The 21,166-nt window shown below is 41.1% G+C and overlaps 1 protein-coding gene across 1 annotated transcript in view; it reads right to left on the reverse strand.

Moving 5' to 3' along the window:
* Positions 1-6,877: 6,877 nt before the first annotated feature.
* The window catches only part of foxo1a (forkhead box O1 a), a 115,861-nt gene continuing 101,572 nt past the window's right edge, over positions 6,878-21,166 (reverse strand). The window contains exons 2-3 of the mRNA XM_070892387.1: positions 15,241-16,576; positions 6,878-12,531 (exon numbers count right to left, since the gene is read on the reverse strand). Of these exons, the coding sequence (XP_070748488.1) occupies positions 15,254-16,576 (1,323 nt within the window). The 3' untranslated portion in view covers positions 6,878-12,531; positions 15,241-15,253. The remainder of the gene's footprint in view (positions 12,532-15,240; positions 16,577-21,166) is intronic.

Here is a 21,166-nt window from a genome sequence, read left to right on the forward strand (position 1 = left end):
CCTCTCGTACTCTATTTTCCCCTTCTTAATTAAACCCTTAGTCCTCCTCTGTTGAATTCTAAATTTCTCCCAGTCCTCAGGTTTGTTGCTTTTTCTAGCCAATTTATATGCCTCTTCCTTGGTTTTAACACTATCCTTAATTTACCTTGTTAGCCATGGTTGAGCCACCTTCCCAGTTTTATTTTTACTCCAGACAGGGATGTACAATTGCTGAAGTTCATCCATGTGATCTTTAAATGTTTGCCATTGCTTATCCACTGTCAACCCTTTAAGTATCCTCTGCCAATCTATTCTAGCCAATTCACACCTCATACTGTCAAAGTTACCTTTCCTTAAGTTCAGAACCCTAGTTTCCGAATTAACTTTGTCACTCTCCATCTTAATAAGGAATTCTACCATATTATGGTCACTTTTCCCCAAAGGGCCTCGCACAACAATATTGCTAATTAGTCCCTTCTCATTATACATCACCCAGTCTAGGATGGCCAGCTCCCTGGTTGGTTCCTCGACATATTGGTTGAGAAAACCATCTCTAATACACTCCAGGAAATCCTCCTCCACCGCTTTGCTACCAGTTAGGTTAGCCCAATCTATATGTAGATTAAAGTTGCCCATGATTACTGCTGTATCTTTATTGCACACATCCCTTATTTCTTGTTTGATGCTGTCCCGAACCTCACTACTATTATTTGGTGGTCTATACACAACTCCCACTAGCATTTTCTGCCCTTTGGAATTCCACCCATACCGATTCCACATCATCCAGGCTAATGTCCTTCCTTAAAATTGCATTGATTTCCTCTTTAACCAGCAACGCCACCCCGCCTTTTCCTTTCTGTCTATCCTTCCTAAATGCTGAATACCCTTGGATGTTGCATTCCCAGCCTTGGTCACCCTGGAGCCATGTCTCCGTGATGCCAATCACATCGTATCCGTTAACTGCCATCTGCGCAGTTAATTCATCCACTTTATTCCGAATACTCCTCGCATTGAGGCACAGAGCCTTCAGGCTTGTCTTTTTAACACCTTTTGAATCTTGCTGTAATTACAAACTGAATGGAGGTGTTCTGCAAAACATAGAAACATAGAAACATAGAAAATAGGTGCAGGAGCAGGCCATTCAGCCCTTCTAGCCTGCACCGCCATTCAATGAGTTCATGGCTGAACATGAAACTTCAGTACCCACTTCCTGCTTTCATGCCATACCCCTTGATCCCCCGAGTAGTAAGGACTTCATCTAACTCCCTTTTGAATATATTTAGTGAATTGGCCTCAACTACTTTCTGTGGTAGAGAATTCCACAGGTTTACCACTCTCTGGGTGAAGAAGTTTCTCCTTATCTCGGTCCTAAATGGCTTACCCCTTATCCTTAGACTGTGACCCCTGGTTCTGGACTTCCCCAACATTGGGAACATTCTTCCTTCATCCAACCTGTCCAAACCCGTCAGAATTTTAAACGTTTCTATGAGGTCCCCTCTCACTCTTCTGAACTCCAGTGAATACAAGCCCAGTTGATCCAGTCTTTCTTGATAGGTCAGTCCCACCATCCCGGGAATCAGTCTGGTGAATCTTCGCTGCTCAATAGCAAGAATGTCCTTCCTCAAGTTAGGAGACCAAAACTGTACACAATACTCCAGGTGTGGCCTCACCAAGGCCCTGTACAACTGTAGCAACACCTCCCTGCCCCTGTACTCAAATCCCCTCGCTATGAAGGCCAACATGCCATTTGCTTTCTTAACCGCCTGCTGTACCTGCATGCCAACCTTCAATGACTGATGTACCATGACACCCAGGTCTCGTTGCACCTTCCCTTTTCCTAATCTGTCACCATTCAGATAATATTCTGTCTTCCTGTTTTTGCCACCAAAGTGGATAACCTCACATTTATCCACATTATACTTCATCTGCCACGCATTTGCCCACTCACCTAACCTATCCAAGTCACTCTGCAGCCTCATAGCATCCTCCTCGCAGCTCACACTGCCACGCAACTTAGTGTCATCCGCAAATTTGGAGATACTACATTTAATCCCCTCGTCTAAATCATTAATGTACAATGTAAACAGCTGGGGCCCCAGCACAGAACCCTGCGGTACCCCACTAGTCACTGCCTGCCATTCTGAAAAGTACCCATTTACTCCTACTCTTTGCTTCCTGTCTGACAACCAGTTCTCAATCCACGTCAGCACACTACCCCCAATCCCATGTGCTTTAACTTTGCACATTAATCTCCTGTGTGGTACCTTGTCGAAAGCCTTCTGAAAGTCCAAATATACCACATCAACTGGTACTCCTTTGTCCACTTTATTGGAAACATCCTCAAAAAATTCCAGAAGATTTGTCAAGCATGATCTCCCTTTCACAAATCCATGCTGACTTGGACCTATCATGTCACCATTTTCCAAATGCGCTGCTATGACATCCTTAATAATTGATTCCATCATTTTACCCACTACTGAGGTCAGGCTGACCGGTCTATAATTCCGTGCTTTCTCTCTCCCTCCTTTTTTAAAAAGTGGGGTTACATTGGCTACCCTCCACTCGATAGGAACTGATCCAGAGTCAATGGAATGTTGGAAAATGACTGTCAATGCATCCGCTATTTCCAAGGCCACCTTCTTAAGTACTCTGGGATGCAGTCCATCAGGCCCTGGGGATTTATCGGCCTTCAATCCCATCAATTGCCCCAACACAATTTCCCGACTAATAAAGATTTCCCTCAGTTCCTCCTCCTTACTAGACCCTCTGACCCCTTTTATATCCGGAAGGTTGTTTGTGTCCTCCTTAGTGAATACTGAACCAAAGTACTTGTTCAATTGGTCTGCCATTTCTTTGTTCCTAATTATGACTTCCCCTGATTCTGACTGCAGGGGACCTACGTTTGTCTTTACTAACCTTTTTCTCTTTACATACCTATAGAAACTTTTGCAATCCGCCTTAATGTTCCCTGCAAGCTTCTTCTCGTACTCCATTTTCCCTGCCCTAATCAAACCCTTTGTCCTCCTCTGCTGAGTTCTAAATTTCTCCCAGTCCCCAGGTTCGCTGCTATTTCTGGCCAATTTGTATGCCATTTCCTTGGCTTTAATACTATCCCTGATTTCCCTAGATAGCCACGGTTGAGCCACCTTCCCTTTTTTATTTTTACGCCAGACAGGAATGTACAATTGTTGTAATTCATCCATGCGGTCTCTAAATGTCTGCCATTGCCCATCCACAGTCAACCCCTTAAGTATCATTAACCAATCTATCTTAGCCAATTCATGCCTCATACCTTCAAAGTTACCCTTCTTTAAGTTCTGGACCATGGCCTCTGAATTAACTGTTTCATTCTCCATCCTAATGCAGAATTCCACCATATTATGGTCACTCTTCCCCAAGGGGCCTCGCACAATGAGATTGCTAATTAATCCTCTCATTACACAACACCCAGTCTAAGATGGCCTCCCCCCTAGTTGGTTCCTCGACATATTGGTCTAGAAAACCATCCCTTATGCACTCCAGGAAATCCTCCTCCACCGTATTGCTTCCAGTTTGGCTAGCCCAATCTATGTGCATATTAAAGTCACCCATTATAACTGCTGCACCTTTATTGCATGCACTCCTAATTTCCTGTTTGATGCCCTCCCCAACATCACTACTACTGTTTGGAGGTCTGTACACAACTCCCACTAACGATTTTTGCCCTTTAGTGTTCTGCAGCTCTACCCATATAGATTCCACATCATCCAAGCTAATGTCTTTCCTAACTATTGCATTAATCTCCTCTTTAACCAGCAATGCTACCCCACCTCCTTTTCCTTTTATTCTATCCTTCCTGAATGTTGAATACCCCTGGATGTTGAGTTCCCAGCCCTGATCATCCTGGAGCCACGTCTCCGTAATCCCAATCACATCATATTTGTTAACAAAACGGTCACCCAATCTGCGTTTGGTCTCCCCAATGTAGAAGAGACCACATCATGAGCAGCGAATACAGTATACTAAATTGAAAGAAGTACAAGTCAATCGCTGTTTCACCTGGAAGGAGTGTTTGGGGCCCTGGACAGTAGGGAGGAGGTAAAAGGGCAGGTGTTGCATCTCATGCGTTTGCACGGGAAGGTGGCGTGGGAAAGAGAGTTGGTGCTGGGAGTGATTGAGGAGTAGACCGAGGTTTTGCGGAGGGAGCAGTCCCTTCGGAATACTGAGGGGGAGGAGAAAGAAGATGTGATTGGTGATGGGATCAGACTGGAGATGGCAGAAATGGCAGAGAGTGATCCGTTGAATGTGGAGACTGGTGGGGTGAAAGGTGAGGATAAGGGGAACCATATCGTGGTTTTGGGAGAGAGGGGAAGGGGTGAGAGCAGAAGTGCGGGAAATAGAACGGATACGGTCGATGGCCATGGCAATTGCGGCGATGGGGAATCCTCGGTTGAGGAAAAAGACATATTGGAAGCACTAGTAAGGAAGGTGGCATCGTCAGAGCAGATGCGACGGAGACGGAGAAACCGGGAGAATTGAATGGAGTCCTTACATGAAGTGGGGTGAAAGTGAAGTCCAGGTAACTGTGGGAGTCAGTGGGCTTATAGTGAATGTTTGTCAGTCTCCATTCCCATCTTATCTAGACTCCTCTTTTGTTTCTTAACTTGTCCCATTACCATCTCCTTTTGCCTTGCACCATCATTCCTTTTGTCTCTTAATTTGTCCTGCCTTCCACCCTATCACGGACCTTCCCTTTTGTTCTTTCCTCCCCTCCCCTCCCCTCTTTCCCTGCCCCAACACTTACTTAAAAACCTGTTACAGCTCTAACTTTTTCCAGTTCTGATGAAGGGTCATCGAGCTGAAACGTTAACTCCGTTTCTCTTCCCACAGATGCAGCCTGACCTGCTGAGTATTTTCAGCATTTTGTGTTTTTATTTCGAATTCCAACATTCGCAGTATTTTGCTTTTTTAGAATAAACAGCTCGGTTGACTTGCATTCAAATTCTTTAAAATTTACCTGGAAATTTGCAGTGAGCAGTCAATAATAAAACCCAAATCCTTTCCCATCTTTGCTGATTGGCATCCTTTCAATGTTTGTCGTTTCCTGTCCCAATATGAGTAACTTTACACGAGTCTAAAATAAAAACCACTTGCTATCCCATCTACTTAATTGTTCTATCACACTTCGAATATTGTCCATTTGATTATCAAATTTTATATTGCACTAGTCAATCCTCAGTGGTGCAACGAGGTGCCAAGGTCAAATGTAGTCTTCTAGTGAAGAGGAGGATTCGTTGGACCCAGGTACACACAAGTAATTCAGTCCCCATTTTAAAGTCACACATTCTGCACTTATTTTTTATACATACATCTATTATAAATTCCTATGTCCACATTTATGAAGAAACTGCCTATATAAACTTGTCACACTAATTCCACTCTCCCTCCTCAATCACCAAATGCAGACTGAGAACAAGAGTCTGCAGATCACTGCTTATTCCTGTCCTCCAGCAGTGCCTCTTCCATTGATCACAACCTTCTTTCTGCACATCGGTGGCTGGGCAGTTTTCAACTCAATTATTTGCTATGAGTTGTGAGTTTTACTTTGGAGAAGCCTCATGTGAATCTTTATCAACTTGTTTTTAAAATCCAAATAGCCTCTGGCTAATCTCTCATCCACTTACTTAATTTGAACTCTATTGCAAGTACTCCTTATGACCTCCGTCCACTTTCAATGAGCTTCAATATCATCTCAAACATCACAGATATTAGACCAAGTGGCCTATCATTTTTCAGTTCATGTCTCATCGTTTTTTTTGAACAACAGGACCATTTTGGTGGAGGACCATGGACATCTGGTCAGATTCATTTGTGGATGTATTGATCTCATCATTGACCAGAAAACATACTTCATACATGGGGAATGTCCATTGCTTCTAAAACTTAGCAAATAAATGCAAAAACAAAAGAATCATTCTGCAGACAAATGTGTCATTAGGTATCAAAAAATAAATAAATGCTCTTGCCAGTGTTATATTGAAGGATATAAATGCAGGATGTTGTTAACAGCCAGTCTACTCCCACTTTATGCACAATGCACCAAAGCCACATTAGGCAAAACAGACGTAAAATTAATTTTTCTTTGTGACAATGGGGTAAAAATTCATTATTATGGTCAGTCTTCGGGTGCATAACTGGTGGCATGCTTCCAATGCACACCTGCAGCAGGAGGCTCGAGGCTTGACTGTAATTGGGCCTCATGTCTTACTGTAACATCAGTGGCAAGCTATCAGCACCTATCACACCTAATGAGGCAGTCACCAGTTTTCCTGGATCCAAGTTGGGCTTGCTACCTCACCAGCAGCAACCCTCCAGTAAGTCCTGGGGGGGGGGGGGGGGGGGGGGGGGGGAGAAGAATGGGTGCAGGCCGAGCACGTGCAGCATCAGTCCACAGAAATCCACATCAAGTTAAGTATGAAAAAAAAATGTTGGTGGCCTACTCCAGCTGGCCCTTTAATGACCAATGGTTAGGCCACATGTAGACCAGATAGTACTGAGCGAAGAAACTCCGGTGCCTGCTTTGCTCTATGCTGTCGAAATTCCCGGTGGGGTCCTGAAACAGGAGTTTGGCCCCTCATTTGCATATTTAAGAAGCCCAACCCCTGTTTCAATGGACGCCACGCATGCCTGGGAAGCCGCCTTCACCATTAAGGTGGTGTCCATACCCCAGGCGCAGATCGGGCGTGGACTGTTGCATCTTGAAATTTTTCTTGTTGCCCCCATTTTCTGCCCACAAAACGGGTACAACAAAGACACAATCTCCTTTCCCCTCCTCCCATTGTAAGGGGGATAATGCAGTTCAAATCAATGAAGCTTTTTACCCCTTAATCAAAAAAAGATAGCAATAACACAGTTCAGATTGTGTAACAGAATTTATATACATTTATTATGGCTCCATACAATAACAGCAAAGATTGTTCTTGTGTCTTTTAATGTACACTATCAGGCACTTGTCTATGAAACAGTATATTTAGTTACAGCCTACATTATTGAAAGAATATAAAGTGGTGAAACTTTCAAGTACTGCTACAGTCTGTATTACTGGAGCAAGCATTATTTACATGCCAGTTTCAGGTTACTGTTGGTCTGCGGAACATCCGTCAAAAAGGGTCAGTTTTGTGCAAATTGATCATTTTCTTTTTTTTTTAAAAACCTATTCTTATTGCAACTTTTATTTATAAACTGGATGCAATAGATAAGTCACATTTAACTCGATTATAAGTTAATAAATGCATGTACTTAAATTTCATTAATGATTCATAAAAGTATGTTTATTGAAACATTTTTTTTTAAAAAGCTTAAGTGCAATTAATTTTCTATGTTGAAAAACAATTGGTCCAATGATGCTTTCTTCCCTCGTCCTAGGGCTGCTCTGCTGACTCTGATCTGCCATTTACATCAAGCAGTACATAACACCCATTAAGTTGTACTGAAAAAAAATAGTATTGGTTTATCAAAAGCAGTATGATTTTCTTCACTAACTTCTAAATAAACTTTATATACCACGTATGGTTACATATAGCTATATCTGAAACAATACATCTTTGTTACATTTAAAATATCTGAATAACTCTTTTATAATATACTTTTAACAGTACAAATCTGCAAAAAATTCAAAGTTAAGACTTTGTCTGCATAGGTAAGATCTGCACATTTCACAGAGCAATCAATCATTTACAATTAAGGTAGTTCTACTTAAAGCTTTCCGAGCTTCTATATTATGACCACTGAAATACAGTTATGAAACCATACAAGCATCTAACTGAGAATGCGTAACACTTTGTGGTACTTGAAATTTAATATAACGTTAAGCAGAATGAAAACTTGTATAAGAAATCTGATTGTTAAATAACTGATCAAAAAAAATGTAACACAAAAAATAAACTTACAACTTTACATTAGTCCCTGCGCAAAAATCCATATCAGGCAAAAAATGATTACATTTAGAAAACTCTTGCACTTTTGAGTTTTGTTGTATATTTACAAAAACAGCAAATACCATCACTTAGTAGCACCCTCTAGGATGTAAAAATCTAACAGCGTACATACAAAAATCTTATTTTAATCCAGTTAATATAAAAAAAATCTGAAGGTGCAAGATGCCCCTAAGTTTTTTTCTGTGATTCTGTAAACTCATGATGGGAGGAAAAAAGACACAATCTTCTATGACCTGCAGTACTTGTTTTCTTTAAACATAATGCAAAACAAAATGTCAATGTAAATGCAGATCTTTGTAATTTTTCATTCTTAAACTATTTACTCATCAAACATGTCAGTTTATATTCAAATAAAACCCCATTATAACACTGAATGCCATCTGATCTAGCCGTCAATAGCACGCTGTAACAAATTTAATGAGTTGAACAGATATTTTGGTTGTTTGCATTGCCAAAAAATTGTGCAAATCAGGGCATTTTATATTGAATATTTTCAAGAGTCTGACTTTTTCTGCCATTCCTTGTGGCCTTGGGACCCTGCGTCATCTGGGATTTACCCATTTATGGGCCTCCATCAATACGGATGTGAAAACCAACTGCTAGGTGTGCCAGTGATTACGGTGACTCTCCCTCCCCATCAGCAAAGTGACTAGACTTTGCTCAAGGTTATCTCCATAGCAGCTCAGCTGAGAATGAAAACACAACAATTTTTGGGAGGGGAGAAGGGAATGGAATGTGGACCTTGGTATTCCAACATGATGCCAGGGGATCAAGGGGTATGGCAAGAAAGCAGGAAGGGGATACTGAAGTTGCATGTTCAGCCATGAACTCATTGAATGGCGGTGCAGGCTAGAAGGGCTGAATGGCCTACTCCTGCACCTATTTTCTATGTTTCTATGCGCCAAGGCACTTGAGTACTGCAGCTACCACCACAGCGAGAGAGAGAGAGAGAGAGAGAGAGAGAGAGAGAGAGAGAGAGAGAGAGAGAGAGAGAGAGATAGCAAGCATCCAATGGATTACATTTTAAATGTAATCACTGTTATGTAGGTGAACACAGCAGCCAATTTCTGCATAGCAATGTCCCACAAACAGCAAATGAATGAATGACCATATAATCTTGTTTGGGTGGTGTTGGTTGAGGGAGGAATGCTGGTCAGGGGAACTCGCTGCTTTTCTTTGTATAGTGCCTTGAGATCTGTTACAGCAGATGGGGCCCTGACTCAATATCTCATTTAAAATGTAACACCTGCAACAATGCAACACTCCCCCCTTGCTACATCGAAACATCAGCCGAAATGATGTAGTCATATCCATAGTGGGGGTTGAACCCACAAACGTCTGACTCAGAGGTGAGTGGGTCATCACTGATCTAAGCCGATACCTTAGATACTGTGCGGCCTTTAAAGTGGGCGTTAGACAGAGAATCCAGATCTGCCCTCACAACTTAATGCATGCTTCAATAAACTGGGATTAGCAAGCAATGGTTTGAAACTCTACATCTTGGGACACCATCCCTTGCAGCCAGAGCATCTGAAAAAAATCAATCTCCTACTCAATGCCATGCTATACAGATGCCCTTTCTCCCCAACCATCTGAATTTTACAGGTCTTGTGTAGCTGCGAGGTTAAAGTAAGTGAGAAGGCTGCACCCCCTGGTATATTTGAAGAATGTACATACGAAGACGAGGTGTGAATAACTTGCAGATACCATCCAAGTAATTGGTGGTGAGTTGAGCACAAGATGGTGCCATTCCTTTAGTTGAATGGTCTTCTATAGGTGGGTAGCTAGTGTGTAACAAGAATCATAATCATCATCATAGGCAGTACCTCGGAATCGAGGAAGACTTGCTTCCACTCCTAAAATGAGTTCTTTGGTGGCTGAACAGTCCAACACGAGAGCCACACACTCTGTCACAGGTGGGACAGATATTAGTCGGGGGAAGGAGGGGCTGGCATTGATTTACCACATGCCCCTTCCGCTGCCTGACCTCTTCATGTTCGCAGCGTGAGATTCGAAGAGATCAACGCCCTCCCGGATGCACTCTCTCCATCTAGGGCGGTCTTCGGCCAGGGTCTCCCAGGAGTCAGCAGGAATGTCACACTCCACCAGGGAGGCTTTGAGGGTGTCCTTGTAACGTTTCCGCTGCCCACCTTTGGCTCGTTTGCCATGAAGGATAAAATTCACTCCACTATCCATTTGGAGAGCTAGAGTTTCAAACTACTTGTGGACTAGCAGGTTAAAACGCCAGCATTCACGTTTGATCAGAATGAATTGAATACCCTTTGCGAGTAAAGCTGAATAGTATGAGGAGGCTGGAGGTTGGTACATGTCAAATAAACCTCCTGCACTAGAAGCACATTGGCACTGAACCATAAGAAGTGCAACTATAATACTTGCACATTTCAAAACAACTAGTGACTCAAAAGAAGGGTGCTGATCCATCACAAAACTATCCACCATGTGAAGAGTCTAGAGTTTCTCCAGCTGAGGCTCAAGTCCCTAGCACTGGGCCAAGATCAGGCTTGTGGAGATGTGAGTTTAGAAACTCAAAACATATTACTTTTGAAATCCATATATATAGGTCGAGTGCTGGTTTACATGTGTTTGAGCCATAGCCAGAAACATTTTAGCAAGATCATCGCCTATAGCCATATAGTGCAAAACAAAACATCTGCACTTGGTTGAAAATATTGTTGCATAGGCCATCAAGGTCAACTTCCTCAATGACAAGATGTTTCTCAACATCAAGGCAGATTGTGATATTGCAACACTAATGTTTACATCTAAAACTGAAGAACTAGGTGGAGATCTAGTATGTCAGAATTAGTTTTAGCAGAGATGATGAACAGAAGCCCTTTCCCGTGTACTGAGGTGATCAAGTGGAATCTTCATGCCAGAATTTTGCTGGGTCCTTATGTTTGGGAGAACAAATGACAGATTGAAGACTGTAGCCTTATAATGGCAACATTCCTCCACGTGGTATTCCTCAGACTTCAGAGGTAGCTGCCATGGTGATCAATCTATGGATACTTGGAACTATGAGTACCACAAATAAAACATGAAATGCCAGCTTAGAGATAAAAGCCATTCTATATAAATTAAAAGTCAGTCTTAAGTTACAAAAAACTAACTTTTTTCTGAAATATTTAAACTAAGAACCTCAATGTTAAAAACCAAATCACTAGTTTACAATTTTGCAAAGTCACAATAACCAGGGAGAGTAGGGGCAAGGAGAGAACCTTGGACTACTCTGAAATAGTCTGGTAATTTATATAGGATGGACAGGATGGCATATGCCACATTCTCATGTTTGCAGAGTTGCTGTGGAGATGGTGAAGGCCCAATCGAAAAGGATGGCATAGCCGTCTACAAACTATGTAATCATGTCTTGAAAATATAAAAACTCACTGCAAACGCTCACACTGTGCTTCAAAAAGCAAAATTTTACATCACCAGAGCTCAAGCATATTAGAAGGGTTTGTTTACATTTTGAACTATATTGCATGAGATACATTTCAACTCTCCTAAAATAAAAGTAATTATCTGAATATTAAACACTGGAGGGTCATTGGAACCTAACCTACCCGATAGGAAACTGATGGTTCAGATCGGCCGACGTTTTACACCCTGCCTGATTTTATTTTCCATTGACTTCACCGGGCGGGGTGTTAAATGGGCGGCCAATCCAATCCACTTCCCCACTGGATGAGTTTGGTTAAAACTCCCCTCTTTGCAATCCAAAGAGCAGTCTTTAGTTGATTTCTAAAAATTCCTGTTGTTTGCGTATTAGCAAAAGGTCATGTACATACAAACTTCTGCATGTTAGAGCATGTCTTCATTGTTGTGAGTATTTTGAAATGGGCCCCATCATCTAAAGTCAGTCGCTAAAATCAGCATCCCACTTAGATACTCAAAAATCAAATTTCTAGCGTTACAAGCCCAGTTGGTATTAACACGAGCCAGTCAGCAACAGATTAGATATGCAAGCAGTCTGTCTGAAGGATTAATGGCAGAATATCATCAATACAATGTCATTACAACAGACAAGTTTGGAAGTTGAACCCAACCTTAACTGCTGGTCAGTCCTATTTCCCCAGAGGTGAAGGACTTGCCACCATCATATAATGATGCCTTTTTAAAATCAAATGGCAAGTGTGTTATTTGCATTGAGATTTTCACAATACACCACTGGAATTCATTGATGAGGGTTAGGGACTCAGCAGCAGAGTTTGTTACAGCCATAGTTAACAGCCAGATCAGGCCCATGTAATGCTCATAATTAAAAAGAAAATTGTAAATTAAGCACACAATGCACATTTGTTTGAAAATGACATTCTGTAGTGAGTTTGGCACTTTGTAACCAAACAGTTCCAAATTCCAGAGGCCTTATCTCGAGCAGCACATAACCTGCAAACATTGGGCAAACATCCTGTGCAGGAAAATGTTCCATGCTGCCAAGTATGATGAAAGGGAAAAGGGAGCATTTATCAAGAGAATTCAGTGAGGGTGAAGGACATCTTTGGACTGCTTTTCCCAATTCCTGATGTCAATCCAGTCTGGGTGCCTTCAGAGAAATCTAGTTTAACGAGAAAAAGAGAAACAGTGTTAAACACAAAAAGGCACAAACCTATTCAAATGTTGCAGATTAAGCCAGCTGAGACTAATACTTGTAATAATTCAGAAATAGGGCATTGTCCTCACACTTAATCTTAAATTTTCAACAACAGTTCAGAGACATTGTTTTGGAAAAAAAAAATCAGAACTCAGATGAACTCTCAGTTGTTGGGCAGAAGAAAACAAACTAAACTCCTTACTCGCGAGAATTTCAGAACTGTTCTATTTCGCTGAGAACTCTCCGGCCAGATTTGGCTTGCAGTTATATTTTTAAAAAATCAATTCAATTTAAATGAATACCAGCTCTTATTTACGACCATGATATCCCCACTACAGTAAATCCTAGTAATCAGGGATTGAGTACAAGACTGTAATCTAATCTCAAGGATTCAATCGACTGTTAAAACTGCGAGAGCAAAGCTCAAGTCATTTATAAGTCATCTGAAACTCTCAATTAGATTACAACCTTGTAAAATGGACTCAGGTATCAGTTGTTTTGTAAATCTCAAAAAAGCACTATTGCCAAATACGAACACTTCATTATTTTAGCAACTTCTATGTTACACTCCCATACACCATGTGCTCAAATATATCTAGGCATAATATATATATACATATATCTTAATTTAAAATATTTATTAAGTCATATTTGACAGGAATTGTTTAGTTGCAGTAAACTTAATATATACATTCTATTAATGTTTAATTTCTTAGTACTTAAATAAGGAATTAATTTGGACATACATATAGTATTACATGTCATCTGTGACATGAAGATGCAACACTTCAATACTTTTTAATTGAAATGTACCCACAAATATTCCCATTGAACAAGCTTTTTATTCATTTTTTGAAGACACAAGGTATGGATATATTAAGTAGAAAGGAGGTACTACCATGTCCCATTGTTTAAAAAAATGTCAATAAACCCAAAATAAATTGAAGTGCTGTATGTATAAAAATACAGAGCAGACTTCACAGGACGTGGGCACAAACTCATGTCCCAATCCTCTGTGGTTGCACCATCCAAATAAATGTGGTCATCCTGTCTGAAGGAGGAACTGAGCAGTTTTCTTCCCTACATGTGGTTGAGGGAAGGATGTTACATATAAGGAAAAAAAGACTAAAAGATCAAACTTGTAGTTATATTGGTGCTTTTCATATCCTCAGGATGTCCCAAAACACTTCATAGTCAAGTGAATTACTTTTGAAGTGGTTGTTTTTGTAGGCAAATGTGGCAGTCAATTTGCACACAGCAAAGTCCCACAAAGATCAAATGAGGTAAGTGACCAGCTAAACTGTTTTAGTGGTGCCGTTTGAGAGAGAAATGACACCATCAGAACTCCTTACTCTAACTGTGTCAAGAGATTTTTCAGGGCCAGTTGAACAGGAGATGGGACCTTGATTTAGAGTCCAATCTAAAAGGCAGCGTCTTCGACAATGCAGCACTCCCTCAGTACTGGTCTTAAGTTTCAACTTAGATTAGTTGCTCAAGTGTGCAGTGGCGCTTGAACTCAACCTTCAGAGCCAAGCTGACACCAGCATAAAGCGGGGCAGTTTGCCTGTCCATTGAACAAATACAGAATAATGTACTGTGACCACAAAAACAAGAGAAACAAAAGTGATTTGTGGAGCGGGGAAGTTAACGTAATGCCAGCCTGGATAATAGCTGGTGTTTTATGTTCAGTAATTTTTCACAAGTATGGACGGGATGCAAAGCCTAGTTTTGCAGGTAGATTTTATCTTCTGTCGAAGCTCTGAAATTCTGTTGCTTCAGTCTTGCACTGAGCAAGGCATGAACTGATAAACTTTAAGACTGAAACAGCACCCACTCAAAAAACAAGAGATTCTCAGTTTCCACTACTTATATGAGATGCCGTGTGCCATTATGATATGCATTACAAAACCACCTTTAATTCACAGAATTACAAATTCAGAAGCTGCAGTAATCAGTTTTTTACAAAAATTCTGGGGGTTTATTTTAACCCTACTCGCCCAATGGAAACCAGGCAGTTAAAATTGGCCAGGTGACATCTGCCAATGTCCTCAGCCACCTTTGATCTTAATCTGGTCTTCAGAGCGGCCGGCAAGCCGGTGGAGTTCTTCTTTTAATACGCAGGTCAAGGCCCGATGACATCATCAAGCTCCGACTGCTATTTTAACTCTGATGTGAGTGGGGCAGTCGTGGCGGTTTTCATGTCAGGTGAACTCGGGTCAAAAGAGGATCGGAAACATTAGAGGTAACGTTCTTTTTACTTTCTATTTTGAGGCCAAGAAGAGCACCCCTGCTCCTCCAGGCCTCAAGTGAAGTTTAAAGCTTCCCCTTACCTGAATCCCGGTGGGCAGACAACGGACTCCCAATTTCCACCGACCGACAGGCACGAATTTAACTGCAATCAGCAGGTTCCCACCAGCTAGATTCCCCCTCCAATCCCCCGAAATGATATTTATTTTCCACAAATGTCAAATTTACCCAAGATTGTGTCCTTTGTGTAGTCCCAGGATGGTATATTACAGGGATACTGTGTACAGTATCACGTTACCGCTTACTTTTATTCTTCCAGTTTATAGTATCACTAAAGGGACAGTGACACTTTAGAATTTTAATTTCATTAACGTTAATAAACCCAAAGCGAGAGCATGCAGCTTTGGTCTGAAGTCTAATACCCACCTCTCAGTAAAACTTAGCCAGATACCCAGCTGTGTGTGGATGCCTTTGAACTGTTTGAATAGCAGTCAAAGTTAAAATCTAGAGTATCGCCATCCATAAGGTCATTACGAATAATGGAATCAACATCACAGTCCAATCTTTCAATGAACATATCGTCCAAATCACTAGGGAGCTTCTCCTGATTCACAGCAGCAAAATTCATTCTTCCGTAACCACCATTACTGTGAATAGAGTATGGATCCATTGCATTGAGTTGCAAAGACACAGGCACTTGTAGCTGGCTTTTTGGTGTGGACAGATGTCTGATATTTGAAGGATGAGTCATGATGCTCACTGTATGAGGTAAGGCACGGCCATTCATTGCGATCGAATGCGGACTATGTACTGGATGTTGCTGGATGCTGGGGTTCATCATTTTGGTGTGAACCGCCTGATTAGCATACGAGGACATCACCATATTTTGACTTGCCATCCGACTACTAGCTTGTGATACCACAGTATCTACTTGTGGTAACATATCACTATGTGGTGGCGAGTCAGAAGTTAGTAACTCTTTAAGGAGTCCTGTTGGACAGTTATATTGGGTGATCGATACAAAGCCCTGTTTTTTTTCTTGAAAGGTCTGCATAGGAATTTGCTGTAGGGAATTCATACTGCTTTGAGGATACAGGCATTTTCTGTAATCTGGGGTCTGTGAACCAATGGCTGTGTTCTGGGGTGCAAAAGAATAGCCAGTGCTTTGCTGCATTAGTGACGCTGATGAAGGCTGGGTAGAAGCTACCAATGATGAATTTGGGGACAAAAGATTCAAGTTATCCAAAAGATCCTCCATCACATTTTCAGTCATGGAACTGTTCATTGAACTAGTCATCTCACTTAGACTTGGCAGCGTTGATGCCATTTTACTGGAGGTACCAGGGTAGACCAAGGGTGACATTTGATGAACCTCACTATCCACAATATCTTCCTGTTCTGGCATAATAGGTGACAGCCTTCCACTTAATGTGCTAGCATTTGAACCAGTTCTAGTTCTGAAAGTAGTCCAGGCATCAAAATCATCATTACTGTGGGAGTTAGCACTTCCAGGCCATTTTGAGAACTGTGCCCCGGGACTGTCGGCACTGCCATCTGGCTGAAGTGCTGCCTTTTTCTTAGCTGCTCTCCCTCGACTTTTTGCAAACTTGCTGTTGTTATCCATGGACGCTGCTCTTCTTCTTGGAGACTTTCCACTCTTTCCACCTTCGGGATTCAGCATCCACCAAGAACTTTTGCCAGTTCCTTCATTCTGAACTCTTACAAACTTGCTGTGCAGTGACAGATTGTGACGGATTGAATTCTACAAAAGAAAATACAAATCATGGAGTCAGAACCACTTTTTCAATGCATGGCTTTAATAGTTTGTCACATAGCCAATTCCCATTGAGCTTTGCGGCCGCGCGGTGCTCTGGAGGTCCCGGCCAGGCCGGCTCACCCGCTTTTCAGTAGAAATAACCGTGAATGCATGGACAATTGAATGGGCCATGCAGCCTGTTAAAGAGCCTTGCATTCCTAAAAAATGTAATTGCACATAACTCCACAATTTTTTTGCTGTTCCTTCTTAAATGGCCCTAAATTGGTGGGGTGGAATGGGGGGGGGGGGGGGGAAAGAGTGAAGGAAGGAGAAGAAAATTCCAAGTTAACTGTTAAATCATTAGGCTACAATAATGTATAGGTTTGTGCTCATTCAGCTTATAAATCTAGTCAACCAAGCAGGCATGACTAGAAATGGAAACTCTAGGTTGTGTGCCCAATTACACTACATGGCTGTCGACAAGTGCAAAACTTTACATTAGTCATAATATAGATAAGTGATTCAAAGAGCATGAAGACTTAGCTTTCCAGGCCAGTTATTTTGCAGGAGGTATTTTGGAACTTAAATTGTGAGGTCATGGAGCATTTATTTTAAAAACTGCGTGCATCTTTAATAAACACTCAAGCACCTTCATAACATACACTTTCCTACAAGTCAGCCCCCTTATGCATTTTGCTAATCAGTGCAAGAATTAAAAATCATCTTATTCTAGTTAAAGGTGTGGACTAATTTTCTTCATTATTTCTATGATTTTAACAGTTCTAATAATGGGCTGCCATGACGGTGGAACTAGCATTCATTACAACAGGGAAATCCACAACCCCAAAAACTGAAGCTCTGGTTCAGCTTTTACAATTAGTAACCCAAGATTCACAGTCTGTTTTGCTTCCTCCACCACCATAAATATAGGTTTAAGCAACATGTTGCTAGTGTCTGGAATGCAGATCAATACAAATATTGCGGGGGGTGGGGGGGGGGGAAGCACAGAGAGAGAGAGAAAAGGTTGGTAGTAAGCTAGCATTAGCTTTAATCGCTCGGTCAATTCAACTAAAAATGGTCCTAGTTAGATTTCTCAGTTTGTAGCTCATTATATTTATACACACTAACTTTCAGATGTGCCATAATTGTGTAAAATGGACTTCAGGTATAATATATAGGAATAACGTTAAAACTAGTATGATGATATCGCATCCCAACTGAAAAGATACTACACGTTTTTCAATGTACAGCAGAATAAAGTAATTCATGTTCTGATATCTTCTCCGTAAAACAAGATTAAAAATGCTTTAACGATATTGCAGCACGTCTCCATGAACAATGAAATGCTTGCATTTTGTGTTATAAATTAGAATTTTTGGTCAAATGTCCTTTATCAAGACACTAATGGCAGGCAAGCAAGGCGATTTTGTGAAGAATTATGCATATAGAGAATCAACATATGTTTTAACTGCTGGCCCATGTAGAAATCTGGCAATATCCATTCAGCTCCGAAATATAACTGATCACCTATCCGGTAATATCTGGCATGTCTACAACAATCTGTAAATTTTCAGTCAATATCTCATTTGGTTTGCTTAGCATCATCAGATCTAGTCCCCAATATTTAACAAGGATCCAAAGATTGAAGCGTCTGATCACAACTGATGTACACTACCATTCTGTGGAACTTTTATTGCATAATTTTACCCCCCTTCTTATAGATAAGCACAGACCGACCACTGAAAACAGTTGAGTCAGTATGTGGAAAAAGGCTGGTTTTGGCCTTTTAAGAACATTTTAGACAGCTCTGAGCCCTAAGGTTTTCTCTTTGTTCCACTGAATGCAAAAACATTAGCAGCAGGACCAAGGACATTAAATTAATCACTTATGGAATGAAATCCATTGAGGTCACAACAACATTGCCTTATCTACACACAGTTAGCTGTTGATGTGGGCCTCCCCTCGTTTTTTAGTAAAAACAATTAGACACCTACAGCTCAGTCTGCAACGGGTAGATCAATGGGTGAGTTTTCAGGTCATACTTCCAGCTAACAGTGCTGTCTCCTGGTGCTGCCAAACAATAAAGTCTCTTTTTCCTAACAGGAAAAGGTCTGCAGGGTTGCTACATAAATTTCTGTTTTTCATACAAAGCGCAGACCATAAATGAAGTTGTACTTTACCAACTTGGGGGGAAAAAAATGATTAAGAGGTAATCTTATGAAAATATGTCCTGCTGTTAATGATGTTGTGTCTGCCGACAACTCCAGACACAAATACAAACCCATGAATGTCTTGCTTCTCCAAAGGAACTTGGCAAGAGAGATAATCTGGCTGACAGATTTTTGCATTTTTTCACACTTTTCTGGGCACTGTGCACCGAATAATCTTTCCACGCTGCATTCTGCCTCAGATACACAACCTGCCGTGAACTTCCACATGGGACACTTGGGACTTAAAAAAAAATCTAATTATAGATGTTTCCACTTGCCTAGCTTTTTCACAACAACATTGGGATAATATGTTGCTCTTAATGGCTTAACTAGATGTAGAATCAATTAATTTTATGGGGAATGCCAAAACGTCCTTGATGGATGCCAGAATATGATTCAGGGCCCTACCTGAGCAAAAACAAAAACACAAAATGTCTTTCAAACCATGTGTAGCACAACTGGCATGCAAGGATACACTAAATATAAGCATCAGCATACTGTACTACAGTATTTACAACAAAAGCAGCATTGTTCATGATCATGGTAGAGATAAAAGTGGTGAAGAAGTGCAGCGAATAAAATACATTGGTGCTGACTGCTGGCCTTGTTTCAGGGACACATTCTTTGTATATTTTCATTCGATTCTGTTACTGAGATAATGCATACTACCCACAGACAAAATTCAAGTCTGTACTGGATGTTTTTGAGAATGGCATGCAAAATTGAGGTCACAGTTAAAATCCTTCATGGATGAACTTCAATGACTCAGGAACTATCCACAATAACAAGAAAGTTTTTGCTACTGAACAGAACTACCATTGAAATCTTTTATAGGTCCATTCAAGTTTGCTAGAGATTAGCACCAATCCGGACATTCTTATATACATAATTCTTATATACACTGTGCCCATCAACATACATCCTACCAAGGTGGACTTAAGCATGTACTAAGGCAGAAATCTTCATGCAGTATGAAAAGGTTAGTGCACTGTTATAGATAGTCTTTCAGTGATGTTGTTATAGGACCACCTGAACACCAACCATTCTGGTAGTCGATCAAGATTCCACCCTACTAATCACAAAAAGGGTAGCTCTAGTGTCCTAGTTGCTATACATAAATAGCACTCAGTTTCCCCCAAGACCCTAATACAAATGAGACTCATTACCTTAATGGATCAAAGCAAATATGTAGCACTGTGAAACACAGCCCAGAGTCAAAAGCACATACTGTATATTTCACAGACATGAAAATGCCAGTGTGTTCCTTTAAAGCAAATGCTAAAAAAGAAAAAGAAATAAAGACTTGGATTTATACAATGCCTTTCATGACCACCGGACGGCTCAAAGTGGCTTTGGCTCACAGCCAAGAAAATTCAATCAGCATTTCTAAAATTTAGCTCCATCTCCTAACATTGTCTCTCTCTCTCCTCCACTGAAAGCAATAAGCCAGAAGTGGAGATGGTGATGCTGAGGCACAAAGTTAAACTTGACAGCATGTTTTATCAACCCACCTCAGGAGCGACAAAATATGGCAACCCAATTAAAAGCCCACAAAACTTCTAAATAAATTCTCATTACAAATGTTTTTTTAAAAAAGCTGTTTTTCTCATGGCCACTACAGGATAAGGTTATTGTCGGGCCTTACTGCGGAGTATTTTTGCATAATGTGTACAAAAAGTGCAACAAATCACAAACAAAAATCACCACCTAGCATTTAAGTGTTTACATTCTAATGCCTTCAGATCAGACTATCAAAAATAGTCACAAGCATGTTGTTACGTCAACTTGACAGTTCTCTTTTCCGTTGCCTTTATATTTACCTCAGTTAGTTACCAAATAATTCACATTGCTATTTTTATTCAAGAGGTTTTCGCATTGTTATGTGAAGAACAGCTGTAAACTCCAATTTGTCAGTTATTTTCTCATTATTTCTGCTGCGTAATTTTTCTGCTTGTACAAGATTGGTAATATATTTATCATCATCATCGGCAGTCCCTCGGAATCGAGGAAGGCTTGCTTCCACTCCCACAATGAGTTCTTTGATGGCTGAACAGTCCGATACGAGAGCCACAGACCCTGTTACAGGTGGGCCAGACACTTGTCGAGGGAAGGGATCGGTGGGGCTGGTTTGCCGCGCGCTCCTTCCGCTGCCTGCGCTTGGCCTCTTCATGCTCTTTGCGTTGGGACTCGAAGAGCTCGACGCCCTCCCGGATGTACTTTCTCCACCTCGGGTGGTCTTCGGCCAGGGTCTCCCAGGTGTCAGTGGTGATGTCGCACTTTACCAGGGAGGCTTTGAGGGTGTCCTTGTAATGTTTCCGCTGTCCTCCTTTGGCTCGTTTAGCATGAAGGAGCTCTGCGTAAAGCATTTGCTTAGGGAGTCTTGTAA

Source organism: Pristiophorus japonicus, chromosome 10 (assembly GCF_044704955.1).
Source record: "Pristiophorus japonicus isolate sPriJap1 chromosome 10, sPriJap1.hap1, whole genome shotgun sequence".
In the NCBI taxonomy this organism is placed as follows: domain Eukaryota; kingdom Metazoa; phylum Chordata; class Chondrichthyes; family Pristiophoridae; genus Pristiophorus; species Pristiophorus japonicus.